Genomic DNA, 26,208 nt, shown 5'->3' on the forward strand with positions numbered 1-26,208 from the left:
TCCTCATATCCCTCAGAATAACAACCCAATAACACCTTGATTTTGGACTCCTAGCCCACGGAACTGTGAGACCATACATTTCTGTTATCTCCAGTCATCCAGTTTGTGGAACTTTGTTATGGGCACGTCAAATACAGTGAGTTCCAAATTTCTCTTCAAAGAATCAGTATGCCAATATGGCTTGTACCCCTGCTCTCTTTAAAATAGCCAATCAGAATTAGCTTAGACTGTGTAGCCCAACCTTAGCTAATAGTAGGAGCAATCTGTGTCAGGGATAAGAACTCCTTCTCCTCTCCTGTTCAGGTATGCTCTCGTCATTGCTCTATCTGCGAGATGCACCCTTCTATAGAAGTAAAAATTGCCTTGCTGAGAAAATTTATGTTCAAGTGCTATTTCTTTTGTGGCATCAATAATTTGCTTCTAACAGGCAGCCTTAGGAATAAGCTACCAGAGGCAATCATCATCATCTTCATTGTCATCGTCATCGTCATCATCATGATCATGGCCAATATTTGTTGAGTGCTTACCTTGTACAGATGCTTGTCTCATGTTTTATATGTATTACTGATATAATCCTCAGAATACTCTGATGTGGATACTATTATCGTTTCAATTTTATAGGTGAGGAAGCTGAGGCCCAGAGAACTCAAGAAATTTCTCAAGGCCACACAAAATGAAAGAGGCAGAGATGAGATTTAAACTGAAGCTGTCTCGCTCCAGAATCCAAGCCCTTCTTTATCTAGTTGTTAGAGGGATTATATAAAATAATGGCCATAAAGTACTTAATGTGGGCTTGGCACATAGCAAACATGAAAAAAAATGTTAGTTAACATTCTTAGAATGTTAACTAACCAGTACCAGTACCATCTGCCTCTGACTTCCCTCAAGTTCCCTTTTATATATATTTGTCACTGCAGTTCCTGAGAGAAGGGGCTTTCTGGTAGGCTAGTGACCAGCTCATACAGGGCACATGTCTGGACATGAGAGATCTAGGTGCCCAGGCCAGAGGAAACTATGGCAGGCAGGTCCCATGGTGGAGAGCCTTCCCCATCCCACAAACAGTCATCTTTGAGTAAACCGTCTCCCTTTGAAGCTTTCTCTCACCAGCCCTGAGCCACAGGGAGCCACAGGGCTGGGACTAGGGCGACGACATTCCTGGAGCATGACTGAATGACCTTGAAGAATGACTGAAATTTCGTGCCCTAGGCACCTCACTCTAATCCCAGCTCTGCTGAGTCACCTCGCCTCCATTTAACCACTCAAATATCTAGTAGGCACAGACCAAGGGCAAAGTATGTTGTATACTTTGGAGGGATTACAAAAAAAGAGACAGAGGAAAAAGGCACCCGTCTTCTTCAAAGCAAATAAAAACAGAGACTTAGAAGGCAAAACTACTGCTTCTGTCCACAACCCGGCTGGGTGGCTGGGGGAGAATGCTGATGCTCTGCTCCTTCTTTGTGCCCAGACTTTTCCCACACTGAAAGAAGACACCTCAGGATAGAGACAAGTCACTGATTTCAATCTTGAGGGGTCTAACTTCAGTTCTTCTGACCTCTTAAATAACTTCCCAGGTATCAGAATTGCTGAGATTTTTAGGAGATGGGGGCTTTTCTTGGAGCATTTGGGACCAAAAAACTCCATTCTTTCACCGAATGAGGAGAACTACACAGGCTCTCAAGTTGACGGTATGAGGACCAGGAAGTGAAAGAGAATCAGCCCAGATCTAGAAACTGACCAGTCAGGTTTCACTGGCTGCAGGGCAGAAAACCAAGTCAACAGGAACAACAGGCTGCTAACCACCCTGCGGGCAGCTTTTGTTCACCCAGGACTACAATCTTCTGGTGCGCCAGGCGGTCATTCTGATAAGCTGATGTTACAAGCCCCCTCCCCTATCCTCCCTCCATGGTGGCGTCTTAGGCCCTTCTGTCCTCTTCCTCATCCCCATGTTGTTGGAGCCTGTGCTGGTGCTTATACAGCTATACAGAGAGAGGGTTTTCTGTAAAAAGGTTCCTGGATATGAGCCTCATTGACACATACATGTGTGCAACTTGGCTCCCAGGTGCTCCCAGAGCTAAAAGATGTCCTGTTCACAGCTTCCACAAACGCTGCCTGATGCCCTCTCTGACCGGGCCCAGCAGCCCTCTGCCCGTCTAACCGTCCCTCTTCACAGACACTTCTGTTTGCTGACCCCGGCAGTCTAGGAAATGGAACTTTGTCTCATTTAAAGATGTTTAAAAACTTTTTTGAATGCATAAAACGGTGGTTACTGCGGGTGGGGGTGGGCAGCAAAGAGGCCTGGAAATGGGAAAGCCTCCCCACTCCCACAAAGGGTCAAAGGAACCATAGGAATCAATTTCTGGCACTTATCTGGTGAAAATATTTCTAGTTCCCCCTGCAGATCTGGTGGGAACTGGGATACCTGGTTGTGGACCAGGGTTCAGACCTGGAGGAAGGCAGAGCCAGGCTGGTTATAGGGTATGGAGCCTCAGCTGACACCAGAGGCAGGGCCCAGGAAGATGGAGAAATGGGCTGTCATCCGGAGAAATGCTGGGCCAAGAGGTGGAATCTGGATAAGAAGTTGGGGTGCCAGGCCAGGACTTTGTTTTTGAGATGGAGTTTCGCTCTATCTCCCAGGCTGGAGGGCAGTGGCAGTTCACTGCCACCTCGGCCTCCTGAGTTCAACCAGTTATCCTGTCTCAGACTCCTGAGTAGCTGGGACTACAGGTGTTTACCACCACACCTAGCTAATTTTTGTAGTTTTAGTAGAGACAGGGTTTCACCATGTTGGTCAGGCTGGTCTCAATCTCCCGACCTCAGGTGGTCTGCCCGCCTCAGCCTCCCAAAGTGCTGGGATTACAGGTGTCAGCCATCATGCCTGGCCCAGGCCAGAACTCTTAAGGGAATCCAGGGGTGGAGAGGGTGAGAGCCAGGCTGGAGGCTGTCCACGGTGCTACCTGCAAGTGATTTTAGGCACCTCTCTGCTTTGGGTGGGTGGCTATTGGTACATCTAACAAGCCCATTGGATAGGTAAGATGGGATGATGGCAGGCACATGTGAAGGCTGAGGACATTAAGAAGAGGTGGACTGCTTCCTGATTGCTCCATCCCTGCCCCCATGGCCATTAGCCAGGACCTGGGGTTGCAGTGAGTGGACCTCAGGATAAGTGGCATTGTCCCACAGTGTGTCCTCCTCATGGTTATTAATCCCTTCTCTGGTGTCAGAGGTGCTAAATACTTCACATACACTATGTCTTTTAATCCTCCCATCAACTCCATGAAACAGGTTCTATTTTTATGCTTCTTTTATAGATGATGAAGCCGAGTTTCAGAGAAATGAAGTAACTTGCTGAAGGTCACTCAGCTGGAAGGTGGTAGAATTAAGATATCAGCCCACTTCTGTCAGGCTTCCAAGACTGTCCACTTGACCTCTGGGGTGTCTATGGGCCTGCATTTGAAGCTGTTGGAAACCCACACAGCCCCTGGGGAGAAAGACAGATCATCTGTGGAAACTCCCTTCTGCTGTGTTCCAAAGCTAACAAGCAGAAATTGATGCCTAACTGCTGGGCACTGGGTGGGGCAGTGTGATCAGGTGATGAGCTGACAGCCCCTCACACCATCTTCCTAGGGCTAATAGATGGGCGGGGTCATGTTATCTCAAATATTCACATGTGGGCTAAGTGCTATGAAGGACAAAGGTAGAGGAGGAGCATATCCAGGCAGGAGGGACCTTACCTTTATTGAAAGGATTGTGGGAAGCCTTCTTGGAAGAAGTGGTATTTCAGCTGGGATCTAAAGATTCTTTCTCAGCCTTAGCACTATTTGACATTTTGGACTGGATGATTTTCTGTGACACGAGGAGGTATTGAGTCTTTCAGGATGCTTAGCAGCTTCCCTAGCCTCTTCTCACTACATGCCAGTTGTGACAGCCAAAAAAATGTCTCTGGACATTGCCAAGTATCCCCTGGGTGGCGGGGTAGGGGTAAAATCACCCATGTTTGGGAATCACAGATCTGGGTGAAATGGAGATGTTTTCTAGGCAGATCTACAGAAAGAGAGCCAGCGAGAGGGAAATGGCCTATTTGAGAAACTTTGGGAAGCCATGCATGCCATGTAGGAGCAGAGAGCCAGAGGGAAGGGTGAACGAGGGCGAAGCTGGAAAAGACAGAAACCAGGACACAGAGACCCTTCTGGTCCATGTAGAGGATCTGGGTCTTCATTGTGAGGCAAGAATGGATTTGGACGATGAAATAATGGTGACTTGGGGGACCAGAGTGGAGGCAGACAAGCAGGAGAAACGGATCAATTTAAGTGGCATCCAGGAGGTAGAAATGAGCAGCAGTAGGGAATCTCTGCAGTATTTTCCCTCTGCTGTCCACATTTGCGAGTTAGAGCCCTCATCCAGGAGATCTTTATCGTCATTTTGGATTTCCTGATTGTCAAGAAGTGTTTCTCCATGTTGTGGTGACCTGATCTCTGTTTGAATTAAGGTTTATTGTGTCACAGTTTCTGTACTCTGCCATTTGGCATGCATCTATATCTTAAAGAGTACTGAACTAGGAATCAAAAGAGCTGGATTCTAGTCCTGTCTTTGCACTAGCCAACATTATGAAAATCACTTTCCCTTTCTGGGCCTCTGCAAAATGAGGAACCTAAATTTCAGTAAATAATCTCTACCATATCTACAGCTCTACAGCCTGTGAATACGAATGTTTGCCACTTAATAGAAGGACAAAATTGTTTTACTGGTTCCCCTTCAAAAGGATTTGCATTCTCCCTATTGATCAAGGTCAGGTGTCTTCTGTTGGGGAGGACAATCAGAACCGGTAAAGCAGTGATCAAGAGGGCTTTTCTAAGACAACAATTCCATTCCTGCTGTGTAGATTTCTTTTTTTTTTTTCGGCATAGAGATTGGATTATGTTCTGATGTGGGTCTTCCTCAGGCATGGCACTGGGGTGAGATCTTCCCTGAAGGCCTGAGGGGAGTAAACTTCCCCACCATCAATCATCCTGAGCAGAGGAGGCCGTTGAGTTGGGAAGGCAGGTTCTGGACTGATTGCCGAAGGAACCTGGCCTGGGCTCTGTGGGTATACTTGGATTCAAAAATGGAGTCACTTGGCAGCAGAAGAGATGCAGGTGGGAGACGCATGGCGAAGGGCCTGGGCTCTCAGATAACCATGTCTAGAAGCTCCTTTGAAAGAAATGTTATTAGCTTTCTGGCCTTTGAGTCTTCAGAAAAGGCTGAATAAATGCAGTGGCCTGGAATCAGCCAAATTGTGGAGAATTAAGACTAAGTCTCTCTCAAGGCATGGGAAGAAGTGCTAGAAGAGAAACAGCCTTCCTTGAGCCAAACAGGGTGATGGCAGAGGTGGCCAGTGCAACTTACAAAAGAAAGGCAAATCTGGGGGACAATAATTGGAGCTGCAGATCTCCAACTACCCCTCCCAAGTACAGATTCCTCCTCCACTGCCAGCCTTAGGCAGTTGGGGTGTGATCTTATGAAAAGGACTGGAAGGCCGTCTTAGCTTCACAAAGGGGTCTGTGGTTAGCAAACATGAGAGAATCAGCTACTCAAGGAGCCGCCTTGCATACTCATGCACATAGACGGAAAATTCTAAGTGTAATGTTCCCCACAGCAACCACACTGAGACCTCAGGCTGACGCATGTCAAGTTCTCCACGCTCTGGCACCTGTCTTTTTTGTGTTTCCTGGTGCATGCAGGGCAAAATGCCACCCACTATGAAAGGAAGAACAGTTCATGCAATCACCGGTTTTCTTCTTATAGTTGACTTCCTATAGTTTGCTTTTATCTACTGAACAGAAGGGAAACAAGGCCTAATAGAAGGAAGACCAGACCCATCTGGGGCCAGGAGTGAGAAGGAAGAACCCACTCTACAAGGCTGCCTCACTGTTTTGGGTTGCACTGTATCCATCTATACAGGATATGTTACAGTCCTCACTCTCAGTACCTAAGAATGTGACTTTATTTGGAGATAGGGTCTTTGCAGAGACGATCAAGTTAGAATGAAATTGTTGGAACAGGCCCGAATCCAAATGACTAGTGTCCTTATAAAAAGGAGAAATTTGGACACAGAGACAGACACACACAGAGGAAAGATGATGCAATAAGATCTAGGAAGACGGCCATCTACAAATCCAACAAGTGCCTGAGGCTACCAGAAGTTAGGAGAGAGGCCTGGAAGATTCTTCCTCACGCCCTCAGATGGAACCAACCCTGCCGACACCTTGATTTTTGACTTCTAGCTTCCAGAATGACAAGACAATGAATTTCTGTTATTTTAAGCCACCCAGTGTGTGATAATTTATTACAGCAGCTCTAGGAAATGAATATACCTTGCTATGACTATTTCTTAGAAAACTATTTAGGCCTGGTGTGATGGCTAACACCTGTAATCCCAGCACTTTGGGAGGCTGAAGCGGGCGGATCACCTGAGGTCAGGAGTTCGAGACCAGCCTGGCCAACATGGCGAAACCCCATCTCTATTAAAAATACAAAAATTAGCCGGGCGCAGTGGTGTGCTCCTATAATACCAGCTACTCAAGAGGCTGAGGCAGGAGAATCACTTGAATCCGGGAAGCAGAAGTTGCAGTGAGCCAAGACTATGCCATTGTACTCCAGCCTGGGCGACAGAGCGAGACTTTGTCTCAAAAAAAGAAAACTATTCATAGAACTTATTTAACATAGAGATTCACAGACTCCAAGCCCAGCAACTCAATTTCCAAAGGGCTTGGGTGGATCCCTGTAATCTACATGTTTAGTAAGTCTCCAGTGAGCTCCTGCAGGTGAGCCTCCTTACCTTCTGAGAGCATACTGACATTCCAGCATTTGAGATATGTATTTCTTTTCTTTTTCTTTCTTTCTTTCTTTCTTTTTTTTTTTTTTTTTTTTGAGATGGAGTCTCGCTCTGTTGCCAGGCTGGAGTACAGTGGCGTGATCTCAGCTCACTGCAACCTCTGCCTCCCAGATTCAAGCGATTCTCCTGCCTCAGCCTCCCGAGTAGCTGGGACTACAGGTGTGGGCCACCATGCCCAGCTAATTTTTGTATTTTTAGTAGAGACAGGATTTCACCATTTTGGTCAGGATGGTCTCAATCTCTTGACCTTGTGATTTGCCCGCCTCGGCCTCCCAAAGTGCTGGGATTACAGGCATGAGCCACTACGCCCGGCCGATATGTGTTTATTAAGAACCATCCAGTTGGTTAAACCGTAAGAGTCCAGGACAGCAATGGGGAACCCCAGGACTACCCACAAGGGCAGACAGGTGTCAGATGGCCAAGTCCTAGAGCTGGAAATCCGCACATGTGGGCAAATAACTGTTCTCCAGTATGCTGTCAATTTGTGACATTTGGATACTTCTCTTCTTAGTGATTTGAAATACTTCCCTGGAGAATAAGAACCCTGGCCAAGGAGATGGGGAAAAGGAGCAGCAAAATGAGTTGCTCCATGATGAACTCAAGAGAATCTGGCCCTGCACCAGTGGACAGTAACCATTCATCCTCCCAGAAGGGCAATAAGAGGAAGGGCAGGTGATCTTTATTGAGCATGAATGGGACAGGGGCTGCTCTAAGCATTAACTCATTTAATCTTGACAACAATCTATGAGGTAGATTCTAGTATTTTGCCCATTTTTCAGAGAGGAAAATGGAAGCCCTAGGAATTTGAATCACACGCAATTTGAATTGCTCAAGGTCACAATGCTAGTTAAGTGTCAGAGCCAATATTTGAACCTGGGTCATCTGGCACCTGAGACTGTGCTTTTGACCATTACACACACTGCCCTCCTAGGATGCTTACCTGCCTATAATGATTCTAACTCAGTTCTTTCTTTAGACATATTTGAGGCATAAGTGCTGCCTCCTGTAGGGGTTAAGTGTGAGACCCTAATTGTGCCAAACTGTTCTCACTTTATATGTAAATACTTCTCATCTGGAAACTTCCTATATAACCCTCCAGAACCTTCTCTCCCACTAGTTCCTTTGCATTCAGAGAGAAAAATAAAAAACAAAGAAACAAAACCAAGTGCAAAGTTTTCCCTCCTGTTGCTGCTGCTTTTTTTTTTTTTTCTAAGTTCTAAAACCACCAGCATCTCCAATTCCATTGAGAGTCTACTGTTATCCTAATAGGGCTGACATGACACGTTTCTGGTTTCTTCCTGAAACAACACCTATCTTTGCTTAGCTAGTGCTTACAAAGCTAACCCCCCGATTAGTATTTTTTACTTGAAACTTTTATTGTGATAATCATAGATTCACCTACAGTTGTAAGAAGCACTACAAAGAAACTCCCTATACCCTTTCTCCATTTTCCCTTAGCAGTAACATCTTGTAAGTTGATAGTACAACATATTGGCTATGATATCAACACTGATACAATCTACAGATCTTATTCAGGTTTCCCTAGCTTCACTTGTACTCAGTATGTATGTGTGTGGTATTTAGTTATATACAATTTTATCATGTGTAAGTTCCTCTATCCTCATCTCCCTCCTGTCTCACCTCCTCTTTAACCCCCGACAACTGCTATCCTGTTCTCTATTTCTAAAATTGTGTCATTTCAGAAATATTATACAAATGGAATCACATAGCATGAAATCGTTTGGAAGGGGCTTTTTACACTCAGCATAATTCCCTTGCAATGCATCCAAGTTGTTGCATGCACCAATAGTTCATCCTTTTTCATTGTGCTGTAGTATTCCATGGTATGGATGTACTACAGTTTGTTTACCCATTCATCTGTTGAAAGATATCTGCACTGTCTCCAGTTTTTGGTTATTATAAATAAAATTGATAGGAACAGTCAGGTATAGCTTTTATTTCTCTAAGATAATGGCTCAAGAGTGCAATTCCTGGATCATAAGAGAAATAATTCAATTTCTTGTCATCAGCCGTGATGTTGGCTTTATTATTTTTTTTTGTAGATGCTTTTAACTGAGATCAGGAAATTTCTATTTCTAACTTGTGAAGAAATTATTATTTTTTAAATATCTGTGAATTATAGTACACCCTTGCCTAATGGTAATGCTTTGCAGAACCTGTTTGGGAGTCTCTCTAATGAACTCAGATCTACAGGTATGATCATCAGATGAACCCTTTAGTTTTACAAAGAATAAAATTATTTTTCATAGTCACATTCCCAAGTCAGGATCATTACAGTATTTATGAAATGTGTCTCCCTTGCTTTTTCAGACAAGCATCTCTAGAACGTCTTTAAATTCTCACACAGCACCTATCACAGTGGTTATGCTCAAATGGCAGCAAGACCTAACATATATATATGGTGTTTTACAACTCATTTGACCTTCATGGAGACTCTGGGAAATAGGTATAATTAGCTCTGCTTCCAGGAGCTGAGGCTTGGGGAAGTTAAGTGACTTGTTGAGCCCACTCAGCTCTTACAGGGAAAGAGCCAGTGTTACTTAACCCCAAATCCCATATTGGTTCCAATCCAACAGAGCTGGTGGTAACGGTGAAAACCTGGACTAGCTGATCTCTGAAGATCTCTTTCAAGTCTGAAGACTGAGGAGGCTGGCTCAGAGTTAGCTTACTACAAGTGGTCATTTCTTTGTTCACTACAATACCCGTTTCTCCTGCCTGCTGCCCCGAGAGTCTCCCACTACTGCTGCTGCTACTCCCACTACCAGGAGCTGTTTGGCTTTATCTAGGGGGTTAAATCTCCTTTGATTCCATTCACATTAATTTCTGGCCTTCCACTTTTCCAATCTAGTATGTGCTTGCACTAGATTCAAACAAACACTGTCAAGTGTGTCTTTTCTTTGTTTTAGCAACACTGTCTGAAGATCTCTCCTTTTCACCATAATCAACCTGCTCCCTTGAATCCCTCTGATTCTTCACATATGCCCCAGCTTTGGGATCACTACCAGAGCTGCTGCTTCCCACTGATCATCACTACGCAATTTCAGGTAGGCACTCTTAGTAAACTTAGTCAATAAGGATTCACTCATCATGGCCTGTGCCCAGGGCTTCACAAGGAAAATTGAAAGCATCCATGAGATATATCTTGAAAATTAAAGCATTCAAGGAGTTTATATTCTTTTTAATTACCCTCTGTTGGCAAAAATAGCTGTCAAAGCGGCAGGCAAAACAGCTAAGGTGGAAGGCCAGTATAAAATCCTATAGGCACAGTGGCTCACACCTGTAATGCCAGCACTTTGGGAGGCTGAGGCCAGCAGAACATGAGGTCAGGAGACAGAGACCATCCTGGCTAACACAGTGAAACCCCATCTCTACTAAAAATACAAAAAATTAGCCTGGCGTGGTGGTGAGCGCCTGTAGCCCCAGCTACTCAAGAGGCTGAGGCAGGAGAATTGCTTGAACCTGGGAGGCAGAGGTTGCAGTGAGCCAAGATCGCGCCACTGCACTCCAGCCTGGGTGACAGAGTGAGACTCCATTTCAAAAAATAAAATAAAATGAAATAAAAAATCCTACAAGCTGAAAGCTTATGTTGACAGTCCTTTAAGGCATATTGGAATCTGCCCAAGGGAGTTGTAATGCCAAAGCTTCAGGTCAGCTCAGCCCTTTGGCACCAATCTGGGTGCTACGGCAGAACATTTCTGTTATCCCACCCATGGCCCCTTACTCTCATTCTTGCCTTTGGTGTGGTAGACAAAGAGGGAGAAGGTGGTAGTGGAAAGATGGTAGCAGAACTTTGGAGGGGTCAGATTGGTCATTTGGAATATGAGGATGAGTATATTCCCAGAAATACTCAGAAGAAACTCATCGCCCAATATTATCTTTTTCTTCTCAGTTCTGGCCAAGTACACACGTCACGTCGATTGGCAGAAACTCTAAGCCAGGATAAGGGAACATCTTAGAAGCCAAAGCTCTATCTTGTTCTCTTTTTGGACATTAAGGAATGTCTCCCCCGTTCCGATCCCCTCTCCTGCCCCAGTGATATCTCCCATGTTCCTACTGCCTCTCCCACCATCCTTCCCTCCTGCCATCAGATGTGTTTGGGGATCAGATAATTAATAGGCACGTGTATAGCAGAAAGAACAGTTCTGTGGCAGCACTGTGTTGTAATCACAGAATGCTGGAAATAACTAAGTATCCGTCAGTAGATTAGTTAAATAAATAACGGGACATTGGTGCAATGGAACATTACACAGCCATTAGAATCATGCTGTAGAAAAATAATGACACCGAAAAATATTTTCAATGGAAAACACTGGTGGAAAAAAATGAACGTTGCTAAAGTTTGTGCAGTATTAACCTGCATGTTGTGAAAAATAAATGTGTGTGTGTGTGTGTGTGTGTGTGTGTGTGTGTGTGAAGATTTTTTTTTCTTTTAAAAGTTCTGCTCCTTCTGTATGGGTGCAGAATTTGTAACAGCTAAAGCAGAGTTTCTCTAAGGGAAGAAATTATCTTTTTGGAGGAGACTGGCTCCATCAACTGCTTCAGGTGGGGAAGGTGAGGCTTAGAGGTCAGTAGTAGGCACACAGGTAGATGAAAAGATGCCCAAGCTGCTTTGCATATGAAATGAAGGGAATCCGAGAGTGGGAAACCTAAGAAGCTAAGAGGAGCTGGAGGGGAGACAGAGTCCAAGCAGCATGGCGGGGAGCTGGAACCTGCCAAAAAAAAGGTGAGTGGTCCGTTTGAAATTCCTGGTAATCTGATGGCCAAATGAGTTTTAAGAGGAAGAATTTCTAATATCAGTTTTTGAGATGTAAACTCCTTCTATATCCCATAACCTTCAGTAAAGTCTAGTGAAATCATAATCTGGGTGTAGAGGTGCGGTGGAATGTGAAAAGGAAGTAGCAGCAGCAGGAACTCGAGTGGTCCCTTGGTTGTCACGCAAACAGTGAGCAGCATCCTGTGGGAGTGGAGGTGAGAAAAGACAGGAGGTACCTGCAGTGGCCCCAGCCCACATGAGAACAACCCCTTCTTTCCTAAAGACATCAGGAAAGGTAGACCTCAAGGAAATTGGATGATGTTTTACATATAAATGATTATATATCCACAGGGAAGAAAGATGGCAAGGAAATAAACAAAAACAGGTAAGAGATGTCATCTTGGGTGGTAAATGACAGTTTTATCTTCTTCTTTGTAATTTTTTTCTTTTTCTTTTTCTTTTCTGAGATGGAGTCTCACTGTGTTGCCCAGGCGAGGCTGGAGTGCAGTGGCGCGATCTCAGCTCACTACAACCTCCACCTCCCGGGTTCAGGCGAGTTTCCTGCCTCAGCCTCCCAAGTAGCTAGGACTACAGGTGTGTGCCACTATACCCAGCTAATTTTTGCATTTTAGCAGAGATGGGGTTTCACCATGTTGACCAGGCTGTTCTCAAACACCCAACTTCAAGGGATCTGCCGCCTTAGGCTCCCCAAGTGCTGGGATTGTAGGCATGAACCACCTAGCCTGGGATTCTTCTGTGTAATTTCTGATATTTTCAGTGTTAAAAAGTTTAGCGTAAAGCTGCCTCCTCACATATTCTAAGTTCGGCCTAAAGATGTCTTTCTACATAGTGAACCACGGTGAACTGAAAACTAGCTGGGTGTGTAAACAGTCTGCAACCTACTCTTACGCCAGTCAACTGAGTTTTAGCCAATCGAAGGCAACCAACTGTTCAAACTGAGTTCAAATAAGGCAAATGCAGAGCTGTTAACAATCAGCTGTTTCTGTACCTTGCTTCCATTTTTTTGTACAGTGGCTTTCCTTTCTCTGTTTCGTAAATCGTCTTCCACCATGTAGCTGCACTGAAGTCTCTCTGAGCCTATTTGGGCTTGGGAGGTTGCCCGATTCACGAGTCATTCTTTGCTCAATTAAACTTTGCTAAATTTAATTTGTCTAAGGTTTTTCTTTTAATATCGATAACTTCTGCAATTATGATGCTTTACTTGTGTAATTAGAAACTTTTTTTTGTTTTTTTGGAGGTGAAGTCTTGCTCTGTCACTCAAGCTGGAGTGCAGGGATGCGATCTTGGCTCACTGCAACCTCTACCTCCCGGGTTCAAGTGATTCTTCTGCCTCAGCCTCCCAAGTAGCTGGGACTACAGACTTGTACCATCACACCTGGCTAATTTTTGTATTTTTAGTAGAGACAGGGTTTCACCATGTTGGCCAGGTTGGTTTCAAACTCCTGACCTCAAGTGATCTACCCGCCTTGGCCTCCCAAAATGCTGGGATTACAGGTGGGAGCCACCATGCCCAGGCTAGAAGCTATTTTTAAAAAGTCATCTCTGACCATTATCCCTTCAGAGAGAGCTGGGGGATAAGGGGGAGAAGAACTTGGGAGGAGAGGTGTGAAAAGGGATTCAGAAGGGTTTCCTAGGCAGAAAGCACTGCCTGTTCATGGGGCAGTGTCCTGGTAAGGCTTAGGGTCATGAGGGGACCCTGGGTATTTTGGTGCAGGAGAGCCTGTGAGCAGACCCAAGGGTCATACCTGCTAGTGTTCTCATTCCCAAAATGCCTAATTAAGCCAAGGACTTTCTTCCTCCTACCCCAATAAGGAAGCTCAGTAAGCTGGCATCTGCCTGATGCACAAGAGGGTGGGCGGGGCAGGACTGAGGCTGCCAGCCCCATAGCCTCTCTCTCGGATGTCTCCTTCTCCCACGAGCCTCTGCCATCCTCTGTTTCTCTTCCCACCAGAAAGCTTTCTTGCTTGTTAAGCTCCCCTGGGGACTCAAATGATCGCAGCATGTATCTTCTCTTCCCGGCAGGCAAATCCTTATTTTCTGCTGTCAGACTCTCAACTGGTCTGACTTGTGAGAGTGCCTGAAGTTCTTTCCCTGCTGTTTCATTTCAAAGACAAGGTCAGGGGGAATCCTGGGGCAAAGTGTGAAAAGTGGCAGAGAACAGGCACTGTCTCACTGAGCCTTATTCACTTATAGAATCTCAGGCTGGAGATGTGTGCCTAGAACCCACAGTTTCTGAGTGTTTCTTAGACTGACCCAAATCCTGAGAAGCTGGAAGGCTTCTCAGGACAGACCCCTGACCCAAGGGCTCTTGGTCAGGTGGGAGTTCTGCAGTCTTTCAGGTAACTGATGAGTTGCTTGTTCACTCAGCCTCCCTAGACCAGGAATGCACCAGGCATGGTGATAGGAAATGTCCACACCAAAGGCTGTTGGCTTACACCTTCTCACCTCCCCTGCCTTGCAGACACTTTGGGAGATGAAACTCTTCCCCCGACCCTTGTTTTGTCCTCACCTTTTTGTTCACTTGCTTCCCATGTTCCCCCATAGCCTTCTTTGCTGCATTCTTTTCCCCTCCCTTTCCCTATATTTTCCTCTGTCTTCATACATACTAGAGTAGGAGTTAGATTCAAATATCAACTAACATCTATTAAGCATCTTTTATGAACCAGGCACGGTGCTAGGCATGTGTGCAAGTATCATTAAATTTAATCACCATAACAATCCTGTGTGGTACAATACTATTACTCCCATGCTGTCATGGAAACAGAAGCCACAGTGGTTGGTTCCTGTCCAAGGTTAATGGAGGAATAAGTAGGGAAGCTAGGATTCAGATGCAGATTTCACTAAGTAAAGACCAGTTTCCATTATGCCACACTGCCCCTCAGGTTTTCTGAGGTCTATGTTGCTACCTGTCTTTTCCTCTGTGTTCTATCTTCCTTGCCATCCTCATGGGCACAAGTGGGATACCCCCCTCTCTGTATAGGCATCAGATTCCACTCAAGTTTCCAATGGCCCTGTGGTCTCCACACCCTGGCGGTACAGATCCATTAGAGAAAGGAGTGCAGTTCTGACTGGACATAAGCGACAGGCCTAGAATCACATCCTCAGATGCTCAGATCCAGTCCAGAATCCCCAGGGCTTGCCAGCCTACAGCCATGGGTGGCCACTCTCCGAGATGCCATAACTTAGCCAGCAACAGTTCTCTCAAACTCTTGCCAGTCTGTTTATCAAGAGCTTTTGTTTTGTTTTGTTTTCACTGCTGCCAGTACTTCCTGGCCTAATATAGCCAGCATTGCCAGGTTTCTGATGCTGAATGGCTGCTTGATTCGTTGAATTTGGGGATAATCTAGGGAGATACAGCAGCAATGAGTACTATTTGGTGCCATCAACTTAGATTCCAGGGCCCAGATAATGTTTTATATAGGCTTCAATTCCTACCCATATTTTTCTCAGAAATCCAGTGTTTGACTGCATCATCCAAGGAGGCTTCTATGTCCCTTTGGTTTACCCCCAGATTTTCAAGGGTTGCCTTGGAAATCTCAGTTGAGATCTTTTAATACTTATTTGTCAGCACATACCAGTGAGCTGGAATAAAAGAGAGCTTGTCTCTTGTTTCCTTCCCCAAATGTGACAGAAAAATCAAGGCAGGGAGGGGGTTGCTAGAAGCTCTTCGAAATCCTGCATAGTTCAATGCTTCTGAAAGAAAGCTTGGTGGGAAGCTGATCTAACCCCCAGTGTTTACAGATGGGGAAACTGAGGCTCAACTTGCTCAATGTCACAGAACAAGTTAGTAGCAGAGCCTGGACTAAAACCCTGGCCCCTACTCCATGTTTTTTTTAAAAAAACAGAAAGTGTTTAGATTTGGGCTGTGAAGAGCCATAGCAGGCGTCCAGTAAAGATCCAATGAATGAGTGAGCTTCCTTCTGGGTGCTTCAGCTGCTCTGGCTGAGCCTCCAACACGTGGGATTTCTATACTCAGGAGCTAATAAGAACCTTAGATGCTGAGCACCTATGGTAATCCTTCTGTCATGCCTTTCTCGACACCAGAGACATATTACTAATGTTCAGGACTAGCCTTCAAATTTCTACTTTGATTTTTCAAGACCTCTTAACTGGAATTCACACACTCTCAAGCAAGGGAGGAAGGAAAGAGGAGAGACACGGGTGGGGCTTCTGCAGTCTCTATGTTCATTAAAAATTATTACTCATGGGGCTTCTCACTCCCCACTGTCCATACAAATTCAGGTCATCTTCCTGGTGACATGGGAGGACCTAGGGAAACGATGACCTGGTTTCAGAACACAGGACACTCTCCCTTTAACCACCCACGATGGTCATAGAATGGGAGTCCTAATCACACAAGGCATAGTCACAGCAAAAGGATGTCTAACCACCAGAAGAAAAGACTAGAAGATGGGCAAGAGAGTTACCCTCAAAATGTCAAGGTTTGTCCTTGCTACAGAGGTTATATATATTCTATGTTGCTTCAAAGAGTAGAATATTGGTGGATTAAAATAAATTTCAGTGAGGCGAGCTTTAGTATCTAAGGAAGAAACCCCTAAAGATGGAGGTGGTAGGGTGAATGGCTAAGACTGCAGGCTTTGGAATTACAGACACGGTGGATGAGACATCCAGTTTGCCACATACCACTATGTGGCCATGGGCAAGTGACGTAACTGTTGCAAGGTTGACTTTTCTGTCTCACAAAGTTGTACAGATCAAATGAAAGTAGATATATGTAAGTTCATGTAAGGCGGGGACCTTGTCCTTCATGTCAACTGCTGTATACCCAGCCCCCATGCCTGGGGTCTAGTGTTGTATAGTAAGTGCTCAATAAGCATTAATGGAATGATTGAATTTATTGGATCCTTAATGTGAGACAGATGCTAGGACAAACGCTTTCATTCATTTTAAACACAATTGTGGGACATCTATGATGTACTGGGCTTAACATGGTAATCCTTTCTGTCACTACCAATACCATTATTATTATAGTTGTTTTGGTGGTGATGGTTGTCAAAAAGTTTGCTTCAGGTGGTGGTGAATATCCCTATCATTGGAAATGCCTAGCTCCTGTGGGATGACAAGCTGGTAGTATTGGCAAGGGAATCCGTGTACCTATGTAGGATTTGGGGTCATATCCAAATCAGAAATAAAAATTCTGATTTTACAGAAATCTTGAGCTTGCTAGTACCACTTCATACTTTTGATGGGGATATAGCATTGTATGTGTATGTAAGATAATGAGCTTTACAGTGCTAATGAATAATTCCAAGGTCATATAAATGCCACAAGGAAGGCTAAAGTCCTTTAATCTCTATAGCATTATCTTTGGCTTTTTATGTCTGGAACCATTGTCCGAGCCAGATCTTAGAGTTGCTGCTCCATGCCTGGGGCTGGGCCACACTAATCATCTGGATGAAATGGAAAATTTTGTTCCAAATATGGACATCTGCCATCCCAAAGGGGCTCAGGAAATCTCTAGTTGGTTGATGGAAACATTCAGTTATCACCCTAGCTGTTTGGCGTAGGCACAGTCTGGTGGTGAAAGACAACAGCTGTAAGGAGAGGACTTCCTTATAGTGAATCTGGAGGTCACCTACAACACAGCTTTTGGCTGCTCCACATCTTGGCCTTCCTGTCTGGTCTGCAGCTGAGTCTCCCTGCCTTGGAGGGGGCACTCCCATGTATTTTGGCTTTAGGGACTCTGATTTCAAGATGGCCTAAAGAATTCCTGGCTAAAAGCCACCTGACTGATTTCCCTTGGAGGTGGACTACAGAGCTTCCAAATCCACTTTAGGAACTCAGCCCAAAGTCTAAATTTGGAATGTTCTTCCCAGTACCTTCCTTGAAAGCATTCTGCAAGTTTCAATTCTCACTTTCTTCCTTGGAAAACGGTATTACAAGTCCCATTTACATGACCCTTAAGATTTATTGGTCAAGGTGCTACCTAAGGAACAGCCTCAGGTCAACAACAGCTTAGCCAGTCAAGCTCTCCCATCTGGATGGCAAGATCTTGGCTGAGCATCTTAGCATGAGGCCTATATTCTTTTCCCTTCCTTGGACCAGTCCTTACCCTAGCAATTCATCCTCTGACTATAAGGTTACTGCTTGTCTCTAGTCCCTGACCTCATTTTCACCACTGAGTTTTTCATTTGTAATTCATCCATCTTTATACCAACTTCTGTTGAATACCCTTTGTTCTTAGTCTCTGCCTCAGAGTCTGTATCCAATTTTGTTCACCTCAGATGTATCCAGCCAGCCATTTTCTGGTGTTCCATTGAGGGCTGGCTTTAAGGATAGGCAACTTGTGCCGTTGCATAGAGCCCCACACTCAGAAGGGTCCTGTATTTCATTTAATACTCTGCTATTGCCTTCTTGAAATTATTTTTTATTTTATTTTGAGACAGAGTCTTACTCTGTCGCCCAGGTTGGAGTGTAGTGGGGCAATCTCGGCTCACTGAAACCTCCGCTCCCAGGTTTAAGCGATTCTCCTGCCTCAGCCTCCAAAGTAGCTGGGATTACAGGTGCCACCACCACACCTGGCTACTTTTTGTATTTTTAGTAGAGACAGGGTTTCACCCTGTTGGCTAGGCTGGCTGACCTCAAGTGATCCACCCGCCTCGGTCTCCCAAAGTGTTGGGATTACAGATATGAGTCACTGTGCCCAGCCACCTTCTTGAAATTCTTAATCACTGTATCTTTAAACTTGCGTTTTTTAAGTGAAGTCTGATGGGACAACACAGCATGAGCAGGGACAGAGGAGATGGGCACAAGATCACTCTTTGCTGCTCCATTTGCATATAGCATTCACAATGCTCCATGAGCAAAGAATTCGAGGAGCCTCATTATGTGTGAGAGTTGATCAAGACTTAATTATGCCCATAACTAAGTGAATAAGCTGACAGTCCCAAAGGGCCATGCTTTCCATTCAAATTAGAAATGGCTTCAAATGTAGGAAAAAAAAAAAACGTTCTCAGAAACACAGATAATCTAGGAACCCTATCATATCCTTTCCTACCTATGTTGCTTCCTCCTATTAGCCAACCAACCATTTATGCTCAAAAGTATGACACAGAAGGAAAGGGTCGGGTAATATACAGCCCCTTTTCCTTTCCTAGCTCATCTGAAAGCCTGGTAGAAAGTGTGTATATGAAGTATGCATATAAAGTACACATATAAAAAAGTGAAATAAAAATAGTTCAGTTTGTTTGGTGCAGCATTTCCACTGTTCTAGTAAGAATAAATACATATGCATGTACGAGCTACAGAAGCATAAATTGTATAATTTTTATAATCCCTCATATAAGTAAAGTGCTTTTATAAGTTCATTTAAAACTGGCATCACACAATATAAAGAACAGTAAAATCAGGCCAGGCATGGTGGCTTACGCCTGTAATCTCAGCACTTTGGGAGGCTGTGGTGGGCGGACCATGAAGTCAGGAGTTTGGGACCAGCCTGGCCAAAGACCAGCCTGGCCAGTATGGTAAAACTCTGTCTCTACTAAAAATACAAAAATTAGCCGGGTGTGGTGGCACGTGCCTGTAATCCCAGCTACTCGAGAGGCTGAGGCAGGAGAATTGCTTGAACCCGGGAATCAGAGGTTGCAGTGAACTGAAGATTGTGCCATTGCACTTCAGCCTGGGTGACAGAGCGAGATGCCAGCTCAAGAAAAAAAAAAAAAAAAGAATAGTAAAATCTATGCTAACAACTACATTTAAAAATTTTATTTGTAATGACATTAAATAGCAAATACAAAACATGCTGAGAGAGAGAATGAAAAAAAGAAGAAAGCTTTATCTTTTAGGATCTTTAACGACACTTCCTCCCTGCCTTTTGAACAAAGAGTCCTACGTTTCATTTCGCGCTGGGCCCAGCAAACTATGTGGCTGGCTCTGATCCCATGGCTTTAAGACATGTCCACAAGCACCGAAAAGCTTGTTTCAAAGCAGCAGCATCCCAGGCCTTTTCCCAATGTGACTTCCCTCTAGGCATTGCCACATCCCTATCCTGAGGCTTCAACTGGGATCAGTGGATATTAGCTACACTTTTGGTAAGACAAACAAAAATCTCCTAAACATAGCTGTAAGTAGATGGGAAAATGGAGGTAAACTAAAATGGCAGTGGTTTATCCAAGGTCACAACGTATCCCAGGGACAGAGGCACAAGCTCCTAGTCTTCAGGTCCAATGCCTTGGTTTGTTGATTTCCATCTCTGCTGCTGGCATTTGAGCCTGGAACATCATTTGAAGATACCAACAAAGTCATTGTGTGTTTTATCCCTTTGATCACACTTCAGCTAGGGCCCCCACAGCCCCACAGGAACAGATACAGGGCAAAAGTCTCTGCCCTTCAAAGGGTTCAGCATAGAACATTCCAAGGCCCCAGGGCAGTCCTGTGTCTTGTTCAATGTCAAGAAGAGTCCACCAACAGACCAATACATGCTTCTTTGTAGCCTCTGTAAAAATCAGATTCCTATGTCTCCCCAGGAAGGTCAGGGTATCTTTTCTAATCATTGTATCAGAATCATTGGAAATTATGAAGAAACAGAATGCTCCCTACCTCTTTCTTTGAATTTCTTGGAAAATAAGATATGCAAAAATCACATCCAGGGGCCCTGTACAACTGGCCAGATCCCTTCCAACCAAAAGGAAATCCCAGCCAGAAGAGACCACAACCTGGAGCACTTTGCAAATTGCCTGCACACCCTTCATATGTCCCTTCAAGTCATCCAAATAGATTTTTAGATGGACATCTCTTAGCACATTCTAACTGCCCCCTTGCTATTCTTTTGGAGGCTTCCATGTGGAATACAAGCATTCACTGAGCCTAGATTTATTCCAGAAGGCTCTTAGCCACCTCTTGTTTAGAGCAGCGATGCCCTTAGCAACACAGCTTAATACTCCCTGGACTTCTGGGTTAGTAGTCCAAGTTCCTCCTAAACCCCAGTCGTCTCTCTCTATGCACAGCTTTGTGGAGAAGGAGGACAGACAGATCCTTGATTAAATATATTCAGACTGCCCCAGACCTGGAGCTTGATGGGCTACGCAGCTGGTGCTGCAGCCCTGGTGGAAGGGTCAGCTGCCATTCTTCCAAAATAAATCTCCAGTTGCTGGTCTCCTTCCTTTCAGCAGGCACACAGGGGAAAAGATATCTCATGGGCCATGCTGCACTGTTCTGGCTCTAACACCACCAGTGATCATCTTTCCTTCCTTTCTAGACAATGAGGACTATAAATACACATGTAAAATTTTTCTGTTGCCATTTAAAATAATCTTCATGAAACTATTTTTATGAAATATAAAAATGCTTCTGATATAAGTAAATGGGATTAAAGCAGGATACCTGATTGTAGACACAGGAAGACCTCAGCTTCATAAACTCTTTACATTTATTCACAGAAAAAAATACAGGAAGGAAATACACCACAATGGGTTTCTAACTGGATTAAAGGTAACTGTGTATTTTCTTCTTTAAGTGTTTTAGTATTTCACAAAAGAAAATACATATCATATGCATTGATTATTTTGTAATCTAACAAGAAAGGATACTTTCCTATTAGCTGGGACTTCTGAAATAGTCATCACTGATTTTATACCTAGCCCTGAAGGAAACAAACACAAGGCTTTTACTTCTTCTCAAAGTGACTTTTAAGTGGAACAATCCTCCTAGCTGAATTTTCTAGACAGGATACAGATTTTAGCTTTGACAAAACTGCTTTGCTTGTAATCTGTTTTTTTTTCTTGGGTGAAGCTTGACATTTGCAAATAGCCCCATTAGAACCTTGAATCAAAGTGCTCTACTCTATTTTTTTCTCCTGGTTACCAGGCCTGAGAACTCCCAAAGGAATTTCCAAAGTACAAGGCTTTGAAGCCCACCTGAAACTGGGCTCAAGGGAGACAGAGGCCCAATGGATGCTGACTTTGTGCATCAAAGTATGATGACAGGAACATTGCCTTTGAAGAAGAATGGCTCCGGAGCCTTGAGCTTTTTCTCTGCAAAACTGATGATCATATTTCTTTTATATAGATTATAAAGATTTAAAGAGACAATGTATGGAGGATGCCTAACAGCGTACACAATTAATTATTAATATAAGTGTGGTGGGCACTGGAGAAGGCAGCAGAGGGGAACATCTGCTATTGCTACTTTCCATTCTCTCACTTGAAGTTTTCCAGTGTGTGAGGTGAGGATGGGAGTGGCAGAGCTGTCTAGATTTCGGCCCCACCCTAACTGGGCTGGCCCTGACTAATCAAAGACACATCTTTGATTTCACCATGGAAATGTAACCATGTCTAGGGTGGAGGGCAGGCAGTGCTAGCCACTGGCTGGCAGCCCTAGAATGTCCATGGATAATACTGACTAAATATAAGACTCCATTACCACTCCAAAATCACTGCATTAGCAATCCACAGTGCCTCTTCCTCCACTCCTGGCTGCTCTGCCCTTTATTCATGGGGCAGCAGCCAGCATGCCAAAGACTTATGGGAACTAAAGGACTCAAGCTGTATCTTATAATGGATTGAAAGGGTCCATTTTTGCTGTACAACAATTTTATCTGCCGCTATTACTGCTAGTATTGCTATTAGCACCACCATTCCTCCAACTGCTGCCACTACTCTATTAATCCTTTAAGTTTGTAAACTACTTTTTACAAAGTGCCTCTGTAACCTGGGTTTTTCCTGATCAAAGATGAAACTGGGCATGGCATTATGAGAAGACAGAGGTAGGCTAATACTAGGAACTTCGGAGGGAACAGAGAGATCTGCATTTAAGAATAGAGCAGAATTGCCAGTATTTATTTTCACTCCCCACTGCCTGGGCCTCAGACACATTCACCATCCCTTGCCACACCCAGTCACACTTCCACCCCTACCCTGCTCTAACTGTCCATAGACAGTTTCCACAACCTCACACATTAGGAACTAGGAGGAACTGCCCTTTGTTTGATCGGAGAAGGTTGGCCACGCCAAAATCTCACCAAATGGGGCAAGAGAAGAGGAGAGAATGCTTTTCAAATTGCCTTTGCCAACCTCTCCCACCTTCTCACAGGAAGGCCTTGGCAAGAGCCAGACTCTTCCTTTTTTAGAGACTTTAAATTTTCCTGCGCCTAAATTAAAAATTTTAAAAATGCCTGATTTTGGCCCTTATCCTCAAAGTTGGATAAGGCATGTACTGGAATTCCTTACTGCTGGAATGTACACCTTCTTTGCCCAAGAGAAGGGCCCCCTTTTCCTTCACCCCTAGCAGCCAGCTGGCGTGGGGGCTGATGCTACACATAGCGGGAAAGGGGCAGGGAGGAGAGTGAGAACGCAGCCTAGTTCAAGCCCAGCCATGAAGCTGGTTTCGTTTGAGACTGTGGTCTTCACCTGGCAACCGGGAGCCCCAGCATAGCTCAGAGAGAAGAAAGTGGCATTCTGGAATCCATTTTGCTCAAGATGCTGAAGGCACGGTGTCTAACTCCCCTTTGCTACTGGGGCCAAAAAACTTGGTGAAGACCTTACCTACAGGGAGGTGGTTAGTTGGGGAAAAGGCGAGGACCAGTCCTTGGTGCCAGTGCTACCTGAGAGTGGACAGGTGCGTGGCTTCCCTTGGGACCATCCCGCAGGAAAAAGCTGGGCTAGTGGTGGGTGCGGGGGCCCACCCCGGGCGCTACTTCCGCATTTTGGACCCAGGTCCACTGGTGAGCAGTAGCAGTAGCAGCCATCGCCAGGCCAGCTGGGTCCCCTTCTATCTATCCAGTCATTTATAGGTGAGATTTACGATGTATGCAAGCGAAGGGACGAGAGATGACTATGGCCTTTGGAAGGTATAATCCTGAAAGTCACACTTTTTCCAAAGCGCCTCCCTCCCGGGCTCTCCTCCCCAGAGCAGCACAGTCACAGCAGGGGAATCTGCACCGCTGGCGCGCCGCAGTGGTCCGCGGAGGGACGGGGGACCAAGGGGCGGGGGGCGGAGGGCGGGGGACGCGAGGCGGCTCACCTGCCAGGCTGTTGTAACAGTCGATCTCGATGGCTTCCACCGTTTTGCTCTGCTCCTCCGAGAGGCGGCCGGGCTTGGGGCCCCCGGCAGGGGAGGCCGTGCGCGAGTCGCGCTCCCGTTCCCCGGGGGGCGACAGCAGCCCCTTCAGCTCCAGCAACGCCCGGTGGTATTTGCCGATGGCTTCACGGAATTTCTTGTCTTTGTAGCACTGCGCCCCTTGGCTTTTGAACTCGTGCGCTCGCCGGATGAGCTCGGCCGGCTCGGCCGCCGCCCCGACCTGGCCCCGCGCCGGGGCTCCACCGCCGCCTCCCGGGACGCTCAGCGGCGGCGGTGGCCGCTGCCCCTCTCCGGCCGCGGGCGGGCTCGGGTTCCCCTTGGCCCCGGCCGCCGAACCCTTCCTCTCCATTCGGCCGCCGCCCGGGCGCCTGGCGCGCGCCGCGATCTGCCCGCCGCCGCCGCCGCCGCCGCCGCGCCTTCCCGGGTTTAAAAGCCGCGGGCACCGGCCCCGCGCCTCGCAGGCTTGGTGGCGGCCGTGACACCCCGCGGCGGTCTGGCGCCCCGCACTCCCATTCTCCCCGCTGCTGCCAGAGGCTGCTCCCGCCGCCGCCGCCGCCGCCGCCGCCTGGGACGCCGGCCCCTCCCCCCACCTCCCCGCGCCGCTCCGCCCGCTCCCGCCCTCCTCGCTCCGCAACCTGCCGGCGGCGGGGCGTGTGCTCGTGGGCCCGGGGCTAGCGCTGCTGGGGGACCGCGGCCCTGAGTGGGGTGGCGGGGATGGTCGCTGACCCGGAAGAAGCTTGGCTCGCCCGAAGGAGGGGAGGATTAATGACAAAGACGGCCCCGCTCTTTCCCTTTCAATCCCGCTCTCCGAGGCGCGCGGAGTCCGAAAGGGAGGGGGTAGGTGTAGGGGGAAAGGGAGTGAGTGAGTGAGTGAGTGAGTGTGTGTGTGTGTGTGTGTGTGTGTGTGTGTGTGTACGGATGGGGGCGGCGGCGACGAAATGCGTGCAGAAATAGATTTCTTAAAAACTACAAGGAAAGGTGCGGCGGGGAATAAGGGGCGCAGGCGCAAGCCGGGGCTTCTAGTTCTTTGCAGTAAGATGTTAATATTTTTAAGGGGGCAGGGCCTCCTTTTTGTGGATCCAGGTTGTCGCTGAGGTGTGTCTCGGTGTGTGTGGCGGCCGGGGCGTCCAGAACGCGGCGTGCTGTACAGCGTGTGGGGCGCTGTATTCTGGGAGCCTGGGTGTGCGTACGCTGTGTGTGCGCAGCTGTGCAGAATGAATCACAGACATCAGAGATGGAGCACCTGTTACTGTGGGTCATCGGCTTGGCGTGCGTCCGGTCTAGTTTCCATTTACAGGACAGTTCTGTGCCCTTCCTCAGGAGGTCCCATTCTTTCGGTCAATTCTGAGTGTCAGCTGTTTACTGGGAATTTGCTAAGGCTAAGAGGCAAAGAGAGGCAAGCCATTCCCCTGCCCTCAAGAAACTCCCAGTCTACAGGCGAAGAGACGCCTCCCACCAGTGCAGTCGCTGGACCAGGTACAGATGGTGCCTGTCACTGCGGAGGAACAAAAAGTCCTGTGCAGCCCTGAGGAGGGGAGGGAGAGGTCGCTTTTTGAGTAGTGGTAGATCAGGAGGCTTTATGGAGGAGATAGCATTTGAGGACCTTGAAGGTTGGGTAGGATTTGGCCTGAGGAAATAGAAGAAAGTGGGATAGCCAGAGTGAGGAAATCCAGCAGATGTCCTGATGTTTGAAATCTCAGGTGTGTTTAGGGCATAGAGGTTTGATATTATGTCCTAATGAGAAGTAGTGGGAAATGATGGGGTTGGATTATGGAGACTTTTGCACGAAGAGTTTGGATTTGATTTTGTGGGCAATGGAGAAGCCTGACATTTTTTTAGTGCCCTCCCCTCTAAGATGTTAAGGAAAAAATATTCTAGACCACAGGTTGTCAGAGTGCTGTTCCCAGACCTGCAGTGTCAGCATCACCTGGGAAACAGTTAGAAATGCAAATCCCATGATCCTACTCCAGACCTACCAAATCAGAAACTCTGGGGGTGGGTCCCAGTTAACCAGTATATTGGTTCAGACATGCTCCTTTAAAACCTTGCCACTCAAAGTGTAGACCTCGGGCCACTATCATCAGCATCACAGGAGAATCTGTCAGAAATGCAGAATCTGCAAAATCCCACACCCACTGATCCAGAAGCTGCATTTTAACGAGCATACCAGGTGATTTGTTTACCGATTAAAGTGTGAGAAACACTGCTCTAGAGATTTTGGAAAATACAGTAAGGTATAAAGAATCCCCCAATCCACACCCAGTTGTAGTCTTTGTTAATATTTTGATGGAATTCCTACCAGTTGTTTTCTAGGCATCTATATTTGTACAAGTGCTCTTTTAGCAAACATAAGTGGTATGGAACAATATACACAATTTGTTTACTGCTTTTTTTTTTTTTGAGTTAGGGTATTTCTCTGTCGCCCAGGCTGGAGTGCAGTGGCATGATAATTGCTTACTGCAGCCTCGAACTCCTGGGCTAAAGGGATCCTCTCATCTCTCACCTT

The 26,208-nt window shown here is 46.1% G+C and overlaps 2 protein-coding genes across 2 annotated transcripts in view; one reads left to right on the forward strand and one right to left on the reverse strand.

Annotated features, from left to right (window-relative positions):
* Positions 1–24,803, reverse strand: part of TTC9 (tetratricopeptide repeat domain 9) — a 32,809-nt gene extending 8,006 nt beyond the window's left edge. Inside the window, exon 1 of the mRNA XM_032245738.1 lies at positions 23,646–24,803. Within this exon, the coding sequence (XP_032101629.1) occupies positions 23,646–24,051 (406 nt within the window). The 5' untranslated portion in view covers positions 24,052–24,803. The remainder of the gene's footprint in view (positions 1–23,645) is intronic.
* MED6 (mediator complex subunit 6) overlaps positions 24,516–26,208 on the forward strand; it is a 56,060-nt gene continuing 54,367 nt past the window's right edge. The window contains exon 1 of the mRNA XM_032245741.1: positions 24,516–24,538. The gene's annotated coding sequence lies outside the window, so the exon portion shown is untranslated. The remainder of the gene's footprint in view (positions 24,539–26,208) is intronic.

The sequence above is a fragment of the Sapajus apella genome, unplaced genomic scaffold (genome assembly GCF_009761245.1).
Source record: "Sapajus apella isolate SASKATOON/1434 unplaced genomic scaffold, GSC_monkey_1.0 scaffold59, whole genome shotgun sequence".
NCBI classification, from domain to species: domain Eukaryota; kingdom Metazoa; phylum Chordata; class Mammalia; order Primates; family Cebidae; genus Sapajus; species Sapajus apella.